We start from the raw sequence: 16,380 nt of genomic DNA on the forward strand, positions 1-16,380 counted from the left end.
AGTGGGCAAGATAAGGGGTGAACGGGTGAAACAGTGACAATAGAATAGTGCGTGCAAAGTACGGGCAATCAGTAAGAAGCAATATGGTAACCATCCTATTAATAATCAAGGTAGTAACAAACATGGTAAATGTAAGCACATGTATCTACGAAGGTTCAGTACAGCACTATGTGGATAATGGATGGTCAGTAGTCTGTATGTTACAGCTGAATAACAACACATCTATTTTATCCCCTGGACTGAAAACAAACATAGATACATGCATAATACCTCCCATGGCTTGTAAGTGCATATAATAAAAATTAGGTTAAGGAAGGCATCACGACCCCTGAGGAAGCAACTAAAAGCGAAACGTATGTTGGGGACAATGGGCCAGGGTGCTACCCTAACTGCTCTCTTTCTACTACCGTCCTTTACCCACGCCATTTTTTTTCTTCAGAAAAATAATTTAATAATTACATACATGTACAGTAAGGCTACTCTCACACTAGCGTCGGACTCGGCCCGCGGCAGTGCGTCGGGCAGAGGTTCTGACGCTAGCAGTGAATGCGCCGCACAATGGAGGCAGTGGATGCATTTTTCCTGCACATCCGCTGCCCCATTGTAAGGTGGGGGCGGAGTTCCGGACGCGCATGCGCGGTAGGAAAAAGCAGTCCGTCGGCAGCAAAAAATGTTACATGTAACGTTTTTTGCTCCCGGCGGTCCGCCACAACACGGCGCAACCGTGTCGCAATGCGTCGCTAATGTTAATCTATGGGGCAAAAACGCATTCTGCAAACAACTTTTCAGGATGCGTTTTTTCCCATAAACGACGCATTGCGACGTATTGCAAAAAACGCCAGTGTGAAAGTAGCCTAAGCTGCGCACACACTGTACTAATTGTACATGTTACTGACATGTATATGTCTGTCTATTCTATGTGTAAATATCTATTCTATCAGGTCACGCTGTAATTTTACAGTACTCGGAGGATGAATTGCCAAGTAAAAATCGGAGGGCACTCGCATGGTCTGAGTGACGTGTGATTTTTTTCTCACACCTATTAAATGTGTGCCAGCATATAAACCAGCAATATAACCACTCTGTTTTCTCACTCTGCTGAGTGATTTTTCCTCTTCCCCCTACCATCTCTACAGAGCAGCACATATTTAGTAGCAGCATGGAGGACATTATGCAACAGTACTGTGCAGTGTAGCTGAGAATTCAGCTCATAATCCAGCAATATAATCACTGTTTTCTCACTGTGCTGAATGCGCTTTCATTCTTTCCCCCCACCATCTCTATAGAGCAGGAGATATTTAGAAGCAGCACGGAGGACATTATGAAGCAGCACTAAGCAGTGTAGCTGCGAATCCAGCTCATAAACCAGCAAATAGAATCACCCTGTTTTCTCACTGTGTTGAGTGATCTTTCCTCCTCCCACCCCCATCTCTATAGAGCAGCATATATTTAGAAGCAGCATGGAGGCCATTATGCAGTAGTACTGTGTAGTGTAGCTCACAATCCAACAATATAATCACCGTTTTCTCACTGTGCTGAGAGCTTTTTCCTCCCCCTACCATCTGTATAGAGCAGCACATATTTAGAAGCAGGATGAAGGACATTATGCAGCAGTACTGAGTAGTGTAGCCGTGACTTCAGCTCATAATCCAGCAATATAATCACCCTGTTTTGTCATTGTGCTGAGAGCTTTTTCCTCTCCCTACCATGTACATTGAGCAGCACATATTTAGAAGCAGGATGGAGGACATTATGCAGCAGTACTGAGTAGTGTAGCCGTGAATTCAGCTCATAATTCAGCAATATAATCACCCTGTTTTCTCACTGTGCTGAGAGCTTATTCCTCCCCTACCATCTGTATAGAGCAGCACAATTTTAGAAGCAGCATGGAGGACATTATGAAACAGTACTGAGCAGTGTAGCCGTGAACTCAGCTCATAATCCAGCAATATAATCACCCTGTTTTCTCACTGTGCAGAGTGCTCTTTCCTTCCACTTCCCCCTACCATCTCTACAGATGTTAATAGGCAGATGTAATTTATCCCTCAGTCCATCTTACTTGAACCAAGAGGGATTTCAGCGAATTGTCAAACTGAATTCCATGTTTAGGATGCAGGAGCGATGAAAGAGGCTCCTGAGTGAAGAAAGAAGCAGCTTTCTCTGGCAAGACACATTACAAAGTGTTTTATATTCGCTCGTACTATTGATTTATGGAAAGTTTGTTGAGACGACTGTGACCAAGTAAGGATCCTTGTTAAAACGATAACTATGGGAATTCTGTACCACTGGCCTGGGGCATTATGGAATATGTCCTTGAACTTTATTTGAAGAACTTCATATACACAGATCCAGGCCGTACCAGGGGGGTCTACCAGGGAGGTCTACCAGGGGACCATACCTGTTCTGATGAATGACAAACAAGTTGAACCAGCTGGATTCCTCCTCCCGGGGGCGTAACATGGTAACTTGTTTGTTCACAAACATTCTATAAAGTCTTTCATCTGGAATGGATCCTGCGGGGAGACAAAGCGGAGGAGCGGCAGCTCACGAGACAGAACTGCTGACGAGAACGTAAATATGAAGCAGCAGGACGCCGGCAGATTATGGCAACACGCTGCCATTTCTCATTATATCAGTGACAGAAACAAGCATTACAAAATACAGTGCCCGGTCCTGCTGGTCTCAGGCTACGGTAGCCCACAGCTAGCTGTGGGAGAAACAGAAGGTACTGTAAGCACCAGAATCACAACGTGGTGTGAACGTCAGCCTTAAAAAAAAACATTTTGTGTACTAAATCGCTTCCTAACATAATTTTAAAGCTGCACGGTGCTCTAAACACAAAGATCCAAATCCTAAATATAATGAAAAAAAATAAAAATTCTGTCCGCCTGCAGCCACCACTAGGGGGAGCTTGTGAGCTTACTGCATACTGTTCATACATTATCCTCAGTATGCAGTGAGCTCCCCCTGGTGGTGGCTACAGGAAGATTTTTTTCAATTTAGCTCTACATTTATGCAGGAGAATTGGAGAATCAGATACAAAAGGTGCTCTGACCGCTTAAACAAGCTAATGAACTAAACGATAGGACCTAACATGGAGTATATCAACCTCACACATACAGGGGATGTCAGGTGATCCTGTTCCATAGACAAAGGTTGTTGGCTGTCTTATACAGATAGCGCCGATTTCTGCTATATTACTATGTAGGCGCCATTGTCAATCATATATACCCCCCATGACATACCTTATGGGACAGTCAATATGAAGCACCATTTCCAGCAATCAATGAAGAAAGTAAGAAAGGAGAAAGATGAAGAGAAGAGTGAGGAGGAAAGAAGAAGAGCGTGGGGAAGAAATAAGAACAAGATGAAGAGAGGGAAAGAGAGGAAGTTAGAGAGGGATGGAGAAAGAAAGAAAGAAACATGTTAGAAAGAGGAAGAGAGGGAGAAAGATGGGAGTACAGTGAGGGAAAGAAAAAGAGAGGAAGAAAGAGGGAGAAAGGATTGGAGGAAGTGTGGAGCAGAGGGTGTGAATGAGGCTAAGGGAGGAAGAAAGGAAGGAATGATGGAAGACTAAGAAAGGACAAAGGACCGCGGGACAGAAAGAAAAGATGAAGGGAGAGAAGGAGTAAAAGAAGGGAGGCAGTGAGAGATAGAAGAAAGGATAGAAAGACAGATAGAGAAAAATGGAGAGAGAAATAAATGAAAGAAAAAAGAAAAAGGAAAAAATAAAAAAGAAAGCGAAAAAGAAAAAAAAACAAAAAGAGAAAAGAAAAATAAAGAGACAAAGATAAAAATGAGAGAAAACAAGAAACAGAGAGATAAAAAAAAGAGAAGAAAAGAAAAAGAAAGAAACATAGAAAAAGAGAATAGATAAAGAGAGAGAGAGGGGAGGAGAGAATGAGAAAAATAAAAGAAATAGAACAAAAAAGTCGGAAACAAAAGATTTTGATGACTGCGGAGGATTCCCGTTACCGAGTCACGCTGCAGCTGTAATTATTAGTGATAACTCGGCACTAGAAATTCAATGTTTCACCTTTTTGAGTGCTGCCATTTTTTACTGGCTAAATTTCTATCACTTACCTAGTCCGTACATGGCGATCTTTGTCCGGCCTTTCTGCAGCAGCACCGGGCTGATGTCAATTTTCTCCACAGATGTGGAACGGCCAAAATGGTTGACAAGTCCGGCACAACTGAGTAAATCCAGTGCGCACAGTCCGTCCGCCTGTGAAGAAATAACATGGAGGTGTAACTTGATAGAGCCGCTGACAGTAACTTTCAATCCAGCCGCGTGACTTCTCCGTCCTCCTTTATGGTTCATTATCACCCACAGAAGACATTTGTGCCTTGGTTAGAAGCCCAGGTTCCACCAGAGAAGGGACTGTGGACACCACCTGGCAGAGGCGTTTGACGCTCTCCAGTTTTGGAGGGTGGAGAAGGAAGGAGAAGGCGAGCCAGGGTTTGGCCTCCACCGCAGCCAGTAGGAAGCTTCAGAAAGGTTCCACCTCGGGAGGGGACGGGGGGTACTGGTTCTTACTGACAAAACGCAACTGGTGTGTGGAGACTTATAGGCAATGTCCCATGGTAAAAAAGTATGCAAATTATGGCAACATATAGTTATATTAGGATAATTACCCCTGTCGGGTCATCATGATTCCCATGGACACTGAAGGTGGGAATGGAGATGTTCAGATTGTCATCCTGATAATTCACCCATGGAAATCTGTGGGGGGAAAAAAAGGTTTAGCAAGAGATATGGACCTTGAAGGGATTGCATTAGCCAAAAGATAGATGAAAAATACATGATGGCTCAAAGTCCAAATTCTGGGAAAGCAGGACCCAAAGTCCCTGTTGCAAGAGTGGTAGTGAGCTTGTGCGACCACCACATTTGGGGTCGCCTTTCTCAAAATCACTGGGGACTCCCATGGCTTTTTTTTCAGGAAAATTCCATTACAGGGGTTTTCCAGGACATAGGCCATCAATATTAGATCAGTGAGGGATAGCAGCTGCGCGAGAACATGGTGTCGCAGGAGAGGAAAGGCGGCTGTCCGACAGAAAACCTACAGAGAAGGCAGAGAAGGTTTATTGCGGACTCTGCCTACCGCTTAGCTGTATACAAAATGGTGAATGATCGCGGTGTAGTTAGTATCAGAAGCGTCACCAGCAGGGAACATAGATTAATGGATGACAGGAGGGATCAGGAGATAACAAAGCCAGGTCTACGCAGAGATGAATTTGCCCTGTAACTAGGACTAATAATCCAGCCTCAGTTACAGGGGAAATCAGCAAGAATAAAAATGTATTTAAAAGAAACTTGTTAATTTGTAACTGCAGCACAATCGGCCAAAACTGTGATAGAAGCTGAACAGATTGATATATGCTTTTATGCAGAAAAAAATTAAGTATAAATTTGTGCAATGAAAGCTGTGCTCTTTGTGCACATAAGGGTCCAGTGGGTGGTCCTAACCAGTGATTGACAGTCTTCCTTTTGTGAATGTGCATGGAGAGATCTGTCAATTGCAGATTTGGTAGCGGCCATTGCTCCTGAGTGCACAGAAAGAGCAAAGAATTCATTCAATGAAATGCAAGTTTTACTGAGTCTTTTCCCACAACACGATCTACTGAACCGAGCTCCTCCTGCTCTATAACCTGCTGCCGGCGCATTGCACTGCATTGACGAGCGGACAGGTGCCCTTTATATGGTGAAAAGGCCAAAAAAAGCTTTTATAAGAATATGTATGTAATAAATGAAAATAAATGTAACCTCGATTTTAAATAACATAAAAAGTAAGGAAAAAAATATATAAATAAAAAAAAGAAAGAAGCAGCCAATCCAAATTCAAGCCTTGCCCCAACGAAAAAGAAAAAAAAAACGCGTGGAATATAAAAATAATTGCTATGGAGAGGGGAACACAAGTTAAAATGTTTTTTTTAGCAGTCCTTTACGGTCATAAAAAGAAATACCAAATGTGAAAAAAAAACGTATTTACATTTTTTCGCTATATTTTACCCTGATAACAGCACAATAAATATATTATTATAATATTATTACTATTATTATTATTATTATTATTAATAATAATAATTTAAAAATGCCATCTTTTAAATCACATGTAGGAAAAAAACAAAAATCGACCTTATCATGACCTGATGTTGAACTGGTTAAACTTTTAAATTGATGGGCTCTTCTTAGAATAGGTCATCAGTACCAGATTGATGGGGGTGCGACACTTGGCATCCCTGCCGATCGGCTGTTCCCAGTGCTGGGTGAGGCCGGATATGCTCAGTTGTGGAGCTACACAGCACAGCTGTCACTTGTATAGTGGCCGCGGCCGGTACCGCACATCGCTCCTGATTCACTAAGAGGCATGCATGCCGGTCATGATGAATTAGGGCCATCATACTACTGATCCTGCGTTACATTCTGTATTATATTCCAGAGCTGCACTCAATATTCTGCTGGTGCAGTCACTGTGTACATACATTACATTACTGATCCTGTACTGATCCTGAGTTACATCCTGCATTATATTCCAGAGCTGCACTCACTATTCTGCTGGTGGAGTCACTGTATACATACATTACATTACTGATCCTGAGTTACATCCTATATTATACTCCAGAGCTGCACTCACTATTCTGCTGGTGCAGTCACTGTGTACATACATTACATTATTGATCCTGAGTTACATCCTATATTATACTCCAGAGCTGCACTCACTATTCTGCTGGTGCAGTCACTGTGTACATACATTACATTACTGATCCTGTACTGACCCTGAGTTACAGCCTGTATCATGCTCCAGAGCTGCACTCACTATTCTGCTGGTGCAGTCACTGTGTACATACATTACATTACTGATCCTGAGTTACAGCCTGTATCATGCTCCAGAGCTGCACTCACTATTCTGCTGGTGCAATCACTGTGTACATACATTACATTACTGATCCTGTACTGATCCTTAGTTACATCCTGCATTATACTCCAGAGCTGCACTCAATATTCTGCTGGTGCAATCACTGTGTACATACATTACATTACTGATCCTGTACTGATCCTTAGTTACATCCTGCATTATACTCCAGAGCTGCACTCACTATTCTGCTGGTGCAGTCACTGTGTACATACAGTACATTACTGATCCTGTACTGATCCTGAGTTACAGCCTGTATCATGCTCCAGAGCTGCACTCACTATTCTGCTGGTGCAATCACTGTGTACATACATTACATTACTGATCCTGTACTGATCCTGAGTTACATCCTGCATTATACTCCAGAGTTGCACTCACTATTCTGCTGGTGCATTCACTGTGTACATACATTACATTACTGATCCTGTACTGATCCTGAGTTACAGCCTGTATCATGCTCCAGAGCTGCACTCACTATTCTGCTGGTGCAATCATTGTGTACATACATTACATTACTGATCCTGAGTTACAGCCTGTATCATACTCCAGAGCTGTACTCACTATTCTGCTGGTGCAATCACTGTGTACATACATTACATTACTGATCCTGTACTGATCCTGAGTTATATCCTGCATTATACTCCAGAGCTGCACTCACTATTCTGCTGGTGCAGTCACTGTGTACATACATTACATTACTGATCCTGTACTGATCCTGAGTTACATCCTGTATCATGCTCCAGAGCTGCACTCACTATTCTGCTGGTGCAATCATTGTGTACATACATTACATTACTGATCCTGTACTGATCCTGAGTTACATCCTGCATTATACCCCAGAGCTGCACTCACTATTCTGCTGGTGCATTCACTGTGTACATACATTACTGATCCTGAGTTACCTCCTGGACTATAACCCAGAGCTGCACTCACTATTCTGCTGGTGCAGTCACTGTGTACATACATTACATTACTGATCCTGAGTTACCTCCTGGACTATAACCCAGAGCTGCACTCACTATTCTGCTGGTGCAGTCACTGTGTACATACATTACATTACTGATCCTGAGTTACATCCTGTATTATACCCCAGAGCTGCACTCACTAGTCTGCTGGTGCAGTCACTTTGCACATACATTACATTACAACTTACTTTCAGTGCACTTGACTTGACTCTGTGCAAAGTCAAGCCTTCAGATTGAGTTCAAAACCCGGCAGAATTAAGGAATTCAGCTCTGGATAACAATGAGTTATGTAAATAGTATTTGAAAGTTATTGATACCCAGTTCTCTGGTATATACAGTGGGGCAAAAAAGTATTTAGTCAGTCAGCAATAGTGCAAGTTCCACCACTTAAAAAGATGAGAGGCGTCTGTAATTTACATCATAGGTAGACCTCAACTATGGGAGACAAACTGAGAAAAAAAAATCCAGAAAATCACATTGTCTGTTTTTTTAACATTTTATTTGCATATTATGGTGGAAAATAAGTATTTGGTCAGAAACAAAATTTCATCTCAATACTTTGTAATATATCCTTTGTTGGCAATGACAGAGGTCAAACGTTTTCTGTAAGTCTTCACAGGGTTGCCACACACTGTTGTTGGTATGTTGGCCCATTCCTCCATGCAGATCTCCTCTAGAGCAGTGATGTTTTTGGCTTTTCGCTTGGCAACACGGACTTTCAACTCCCTCCAAAGGTTTTCTATAGGGTTGAGATCTGGAGACTGGCTAGGCCACTCCAGGACCTTCAAATGCTTCTTACGAAGCCACTCCTTCGTTGCCCTGGCGGTGTGCTTTGGATCATTGTCATGTTGAAAGACCCAGCCACGTTTCATCTTCAATGCCCTTGCTGATGGAAGGAGGTTTGCACTCAAAATCTCACGATACATGGCCCTATTCATTCTTTCATGTACCCGGATCAGTCGTCCTGGCCCCTTTGCAGAGAAACAGCCCCAAAGCATGATGTTTCCACCACCATGCTTTACAGTAGGTATGGTGTTTGATGGATGCAACTCAGTATTGTTTTTCCTCCAAACACGACAAGTTGTGTTTCTACCAAACAGTTCCAGTTTGGTTTCATCAGACCATAGGACATTCTCCCAAAACTCCTCTGGATCATCCAAATGCTCTCTAGCAAACTTCAGACGGGCCCGGACATGTACTGGCTTAAGCAGTGGGACACGTCTGGCACTGCAGGATCTGAGTCCATGGTGGCGTAGTGTGTTACTTATGGTAGGCCTTGTTACATTGGTCCCAGCTCTCTGCAGTTCATTCACTAGGTCCCCCCGCGTGGTTCTGGGATTTTTGCTCACCGTTCTTGTGATCATTCTGACCCCACGGGGTGGGATTTTGCGTGGAGCCCCAGATCGAGGGAGATTATCAGTGGTCTTGTATGTCTTCCATTTTCTAATTATTGCTCCCACTGTTGATTTCTTCACTCCAAGCTGGTTGGCTATTGCAGATTCAGTCTTCCCAGCCTGGTGCAGGGCTACAATTTTGTTTCTGGTGTCCTTTGACAGCTCTTTGGTCTTGACCATAGTGGAGTTTGGAGTCAGACTGTTTGAGGGTGTGCACAGGTGTCTTTTTATACTGATAACAAGTTTAAACAGGTGCCATTACTACAGGTAATGATAATGAGTGGAGGAAAGAGGAGACTCTTAAAGAAGAAGTTACAGGTCTGTGAGAGCCAGAAATCTTGATTGTTTGTTTCTGACCAAATACTTATTTTCCACCATAATATGCAAAAAAAATGATAAAAAAACAGACAATGTGATTTTCTGGATTTTTTTTTCTCAGTTTGTCTCCCATAGTTGAGGTCTACCTATGATGTAAATTACAGACGCCTCTCATCTTTTTAAGTGGTGGAACTTGCACTATTGCTGACTGACTAAATACTTTTTTGCCCCACTGTATATTCATATAGACTATTATCTACTATACTAGATGGTGGCCCGATTCTAACGCATCAGGTATTCTAGAATATGCATGTCCACATAGTATATTGCCCAGCCACGTAGTATATTGCCCAGTCACGTAGTATATTGCCCAGTCACGTAGTATATTGCCCAGCCACGTCGTATATTGCCCAACCACGTAGTATATTGCCCAGCCACGTAGTATATTGCCCAGTGACGTAGTATAGTATATTGCCCAGCCACATAGTATATTGCCCAGCCACGTAGTGTACTGCCCAGTCACGTAGTATATTGCCCAGTCACGTAGTATATTGCCCAGTCACGTAGTATATTGCCCAGTCACGTAGTATATTGCCCAGTCACGTAGTATATTTCCCAGCCACGTAGTATATTGCCCAGTCACGTAGTATATTGCCCAGCCACGTAGTATATTGCCCAGCCACGTAGTAGAATATAATACAGCCCACGTAGTATATTGCACAGCCCATGTAGTATATGGCAATGTGGGCACCATATCCCTGTTAAAAAAAAGAATCAAAATAAAAAATAGTTATATACTCACCCTCCGTTGGCCCCTGGATCCAGGAAGCGTCTACCGACGCTCCTCGCACGCTCCGGTCTGAAGAGTGCATTGCGGTCTCGCGAGATGATGACGTTGCGGTCTCGTGAGACCGCACGTCATCATCTTGCGAGACCGCAATGCATGGAGCGGTCACCGGGGCGTCGCGAGGAGCGGGAAAGGCCGGTTCCTGATCCGACGGACGGTGAGTATATAACTATTTTTTATTTTTTTATTATTTTTAACATTAGATCTTTTTACTATTGATGCGGCATAGGCAGCATGAATAGTAAAAAGTTGGTCACACAGGGTTAATAGCAGCGTTAACGGAATGCGTTACACCGCGGCATAACGCTGCCATTAACCTTGTGTGAGCGCTGACTGAAGGGGAGTATGGAGCGGGCACTGACTGCGGGGAGTAAGGAGCGGCCATTTTTCCGCCGGACTGTGCCCGTCGCTGATTGGTCGTGGCTGTTTTGCCCGACCAATCAGCGACTTGGATTTCCATGACAGACAGAGGCCGCGACCTATGAATATCTGTGACAGACAGAAGGACAGATAGAAAGACGGAAGTGACCCGTAGACAATTATATAGTAGATAATTGTCTAAGGGTCACTTTCGTCTGTCCTTCTATCTTTCTGTATGTCACAGATATTCATTGGTCGCGGCCTCTGTCTGTCATGGAAATCCAAGTCGCTGATTGGTCGTGGCAAAACAGCCACGACCAATCAGCGACGGGCACAGTCCGGCGGAAAAATGGCCGCTCCTTCCTCCCCGCAGTTAGTGCCCGCTCCATACTCCCCTCCAGTCAGCCTTCACACATGGTTAATGCCAGCGGTAATGGAACGCGTTATGCCGCGGTGTAACGCACTCCATTAACGCAGCTATTAACCCTGTGTGACCAACATTTTACTATTGATGCTGTGTATGCAGCATCAATAGTAAAAAGATGTAATGTTACAAATAATAATAATAAAAAAAGCTTATTCTCACCCTCCGAGGTTGCGCGCTGTCCCCGGCAGTGCAAGCGGCAGGATCCGGTGCTAAGGATGGTATGCGAGAAGAACCTTCCATGACGTCATGGTCATGTGACCGCGACGTCATCACAGGTCCTGCGCTCATACCAACCCTGGGACCGGAAGCTGCCGCGTGCACCGCACACAGGCGCCAGGACATCAATTGGCCTTCGGAAGTTGAGTATATGTTTATTTTTTATTTTCAGTCTTTTTTAACCACGCATATAGTGCCCACATTGCTATATGCTACGTGGGCTGTGTTACATACTGCGTGGGCTGCGTTATATACTACATGGCTGCTATGTACTACGTGGGCAGTGTTATATACTATGTGGGCAATGTTATATACTGCGTGGCCTGCGTTATATACTACATGACTGCTATAGACTAAGTGGACAGTGTTATATACTATGTGGGCAGTGTTATATACTGCGTGAGCTGCGTTATATACTACATGGCTGCTATATACTATGTGGGCAGTGTTATATACTGTGTGGGCTGCGTTATATACTGCATGGCTGCTATATACTACGTGGCCAGTGTTACATACTACATGGGCAGTGTTATATACTGTGTGGGCTGCGTTATATACTACACTAGATTGTGGCCCGATTCTAACGCATCGGGTATTCTAGAATATGCATGTCCCCGTAGTATATGGACAATGATGATTCTAGAATTCGCGGCAGATTGTGCCCGTCGCTGATTGGTCGAGGCAACCTTTATGACATCATCGTCGCCATGGCAACCATTATGACATCTACGTCGATACTGTGTCCGTCGCTGAATCAGAAACGTGGGATTTCTACGTCCTTTATGACGTCCTGATTGGCAACCTCGACCAATTAGAGACGCGGGATTTCCAGGACAGACAGACAGAAAGACAGAGAGACAGACAGACGGAAAAACCCTTAGGCAATTATATATATAGATGACTGCTATATACTACGTGGGTGTTATATACTGCGTGGCCACTGTTATATACTGCGTGGGCTGCGTTATATACTACATGGCTGCTATATACTACGTGGGCAGAGTTATATACTGTGTGGGCGGCGTTATATACTACATGGCTGCTATATACTACGTGAGCAGTGTTATATACTACGTGGGCAGAGTTATATACTGTGTGGGCGGCGTTATATACTACATGGCTGCTATATACTACGTGGCCAGTGTTATATACTATGTGGGCAGTGTTATATACTGTGTGGGCTGCGTTATATACTACATGGCTGCTATATACTATGTGGGCAGTGTTATATACTATGTGGGCTGCGTTATATACTGCATGGCTGCTATATACTACGTGGCCAGTGTTACATACTACATGGGCAGTGTTATATATTGTGTGGGCTGCGTTATATACTACACTAGATTGTGGCCCGATTCTAACGCATCGGGTATTCTAGAATATGCATGTCCCCGTAGTATATGGACAATGATGATTCTAGAATTCGCGGCAGATTGTGCCCGTCGCTGATTGGTCGAGGCAACCTTTATGACATCATCGTCGCCATGGCAACCATTATGACATCTACGTCGATACTGTGTCCGTCGCTGAATCAGAAACGTGGGATTTCTACGTCCTTTATGACGTCCTGATTGGCAACCTCGACCAATTATAGACGCGGGATTTCCAGGACAGACAGACAGAAAGACAGAGAGACAGACAGACGGAAAAACCCTTAGGCAATTATATATATAGATGACTGCTATATACTACGTGGGTGTTATATACTGCGTGGCCACTGTTATATACTGCGTGGGCTGCGTTATATACTACATGGCTGCTATATACTACGTGGGCAGAGTTATATACTGTGTGGGCGGCGTTATATACTACATGGCTGCTATATACTACGTGAGCAGTGTTATATACTACGTGGGCAGAGTTATATACTGTGTGGGCGGCGTTATATACTACATGGCTGCTATATACTACGTGGCCAGTGTTATATACTATGTGGGCAGTGTTATATACTGTGTGGGCTGCGTTATATACTACATGGCTGCTATATACTACGTGGCCAGTGTTATATACTATGTGGGCAGTGTTATATACTGCGTGGGCTGTGTTATACATTGTTTGGGCTGTGTTATATACTGCGTGGCCACTGTTATATACTGCGTGGCCTGTATTATCGCATCGGGTATTCAAGAATATGTCGTGGCCTGTGCTATATACTATGTGGCTGCTATATACATAGATATTCTAGAATACCCGATGTGTCAGAATCGGGCCACCATCTAGTTATTTATAACAGCAGTAAATTGACGTTTCTGTTTCTTGGAAAGTTTGGCAGTATTACAAGTAATAAATTACTTTGGTTTAGTTGTTCCTTCTTTCGTAACTATAGTTTTGAGGAAAAAACTCTATAATGGAGACTAACTTGACATGAAGGTTTTTCCAGGCAGGATATCCTTCTCCGTCCATTAGTAATCAAACCCTTAAACGCAGCCCATAATTGGATAAATCACCATTCTGCAGGCGCCGGCACAGAGTGACACCCGGCCGTGGTTAATGTGACTCACATATATACCTCCATTAGTCAGCCGCCGCCAAAAAATAATAGACTTGACATTAAGATACATTACTTACATCGGCCAGGATCACGCCGGGAATATAATTAAGCTCTTAAACTACTCGTATAATGTCTGACCGAGCGAGAGCCACAAATATAAAGACTCACCAGTCAGTGACACAGATTCTCGCAGCATTTAAAGTCTATTGTGTCACTCAATGGGAAATCTATTGTTCTTTGTCATCAGCAAACTAAGGAGATTCTTACTATTATGTTCTTCAATGGGATGACAAAGAGGGCTCCATCTACTGCTGTGGATGACATGGTCACATATATTTGAATGGGTGTTGTGTAATACCATAGCTCACCAGCAGTGGCCGCTGCAGTTAAATTGCAAGACTACTTTCGGAGAAACCAGCTGATCGCCAGGATGATCCCCTGATCGCCAGGATGATCCGCTGATCGCCAGGATGATCCGCTGATCGCCAGGTTGTTCTTGCAGAGAATGCAAATTTTATTTCAACATCGCCAACATATTCCGCAGCACTTTACAATCCAACGGGAACATGTATGGACAAAAAAGGCCTGTCCGAGTGGCACATAGTGGCAAGAGAGATGAGATTGTATTGTACTCTGTAGCAGATGGGCCACCAGCTCAATGACTGGCACAAGATGGAGATGTCAGTGTAGGGGCTGGATAGAAATATGAACCAGGATGCCACATTCAGGAAGGATTGGAGAGGAGAAGGTTTGGTTAGGCTACTTTCACACTAGTGTTGTTTGGCGTACGTCGCAATGCATCGTTTTGGAGAAAAAACGCATCCTGCAAATGTGCCCTTGCATTAGCGACGCATTGCGACATATGGCCACATGTCGCATCTGTCGTGCAACGGATGCGTCGTGTTTTGGCGCACCGTCGGCACAAAAAAAGTTACATGTAACGTTTTTTGGGGGCGTTGAGTCCGCCATTTCCGACCGCGCATGCGCGGCCGGAACTCAACCCCCTCCTCCCCGGACCTTACAATGGGGCAGCGGATGCGTTGTAAAACTGCATCCGCTGCTCCCGTTGTTCATTATTTTCGCAGTTTGCGTCGGTACGTCGGGACCCGTTGAAGCGCACAGCGCGAAACGGCCGTTGTCCTCACCTGTTTCCCCGCACCCTCTCCTGTTCATTCCCTGCCGCCTCTCCATGTGTACCTGAGCGCTGATTTCAGCGAATAAAGGATTTTTCTGCAACAGCATCGTTGGGGTGAGTGCCGCATTGCTTTTTACATATATTATTGTAGAAATGAAAGACTGAGGTCAGGAGACAATGTATATAATTGGGTGTCATCAGCACAGAGATGGTACCGTAAACCAAATCTACTGATTGTTTGTCCCGTAGGGACAACATACAGAGAGGAAGTGGCCTAGAAAGGACTGAACCCTGAGGAGCATGACAGTAAGGAGAAGAGGAGGGGAAGAAGAGTAAGCAAAAGATACAGAGAAGGAGCGGTCAGAGAGATAGGAGGAGAACCAGGAGAGAACGGTGTCCTTGAGGCCGATGGAGCGGAGCATAGTGAGGAGGAGCTGATGATCTACAGTGCTGAATGCTGCAGAGAGATCCAGGGGAATCGGAGAAGGTGTTCAGATACTGAAGGGATTTCTTTCTAGACACGTGGATAAAATTATAACAAACTGCACGTTATTATGTTATACACCTTATAATACTGCATATATAGTTTATAATATTACTTGTCACATTTAAAAAAAATATCTAGCACATTATAAAAAAACAAATCCTTATTTTTCAACCATCTGTCCTAATTATATCCGTTCTTACAAGTGACACTCCCTTAATTTTAGTCAATACAATGCCAATAGGGCTGTCAACCAGCCTTCTATGTACTGTACATATAATGTCCAAAAGAACAAGCTCAGTGTATATGTGTAATCGTATGTACAGGAAGCTCGGCAAAGAAAAGAAGGATTTGAGACACTGACGATTTTGCAAGTTTTCCCACCTACAAAGTATAGAGAGGTCTGTAATTGTTATCGTAGGTACACTTCACCTGTGAGAGACAGAATCTAAAAATAAAAACCAGACAATCAAATTGTATGATTTTTACCTAATTAAATTGCATTTTATTGCATGAAATAAGTATTTTATCACCTGCCAACCAGCAAAAATTCTGGCTCTCACAGACCTGTTAGTTTTGCTTTAAGAATCCTCCTACTCTGCACCCATCACCTCTATTAATTGCACCTGTTTGGACTCGTTACCTGTATAAAAGACACCTGTCCACACACAATCAATCACACTCCAACCTCTCCACCATGGCCAAGACCAAAGAGCTGTCTAAGGACACCAGGTGCGACATTGTAGATCTACACAAGGCAGGGATGCTCTACAGGACAATAGGCAAGCTGCTTGTTGAGAAGGCAACAACTCTTGGTACAATTACCGTA

The 16,380-nt window shown here is 43.7% G+C and overlaps 1 protein-coding gene across 3 annotated transcripts in view; it reads right to left on the reverse strand.

Moving 5' to 3' along the window:
• MRE11 (MRE11 homolog, double strand break repair nuclease) overlaps positions 1-16,380 on the reverse strand; it is a 329,642-nt gene that overhangs the window by 272,567 nt on the left and 40,695 nt on the right. For all 3 annotated transcript variants that reach the window (XM_069759160.1, XM_069759161.1, XM_069759159.1), the window contains exons 5-7: positions 4,636-4,723; positions 4,084-4,225; positions 2,399-2,513 (exon numbers count right to left, since the gene is read on the reverse strand). In XM_069759160.1, the coding sequence (XP_069615261.1) occupies positions 2,399-2,513; positions 4,084-4,225; positions 4,636-4,723 (345 nt within the window). The remainder of the gene's footprint in view (positions 1-2,398; positions 2,514-4,083; positions 4,226-4,635; positions 4,724-16,380) is intronic.

This window comes from Ranitomeya imitator, chromosome 3, assembly GCF_032444005.1.
Source record: "Ranitomeya imitator isolate aRanImi1 chromosome 3, aRanImi1.pri, whole genome shotgun sequence".
Lineage (NCBI taxonomy): Eukaryota > Metazoa > Chordata > Amphibia > Anura > Dendrobatidae > Ranitomeya > Ranitomeya imitator.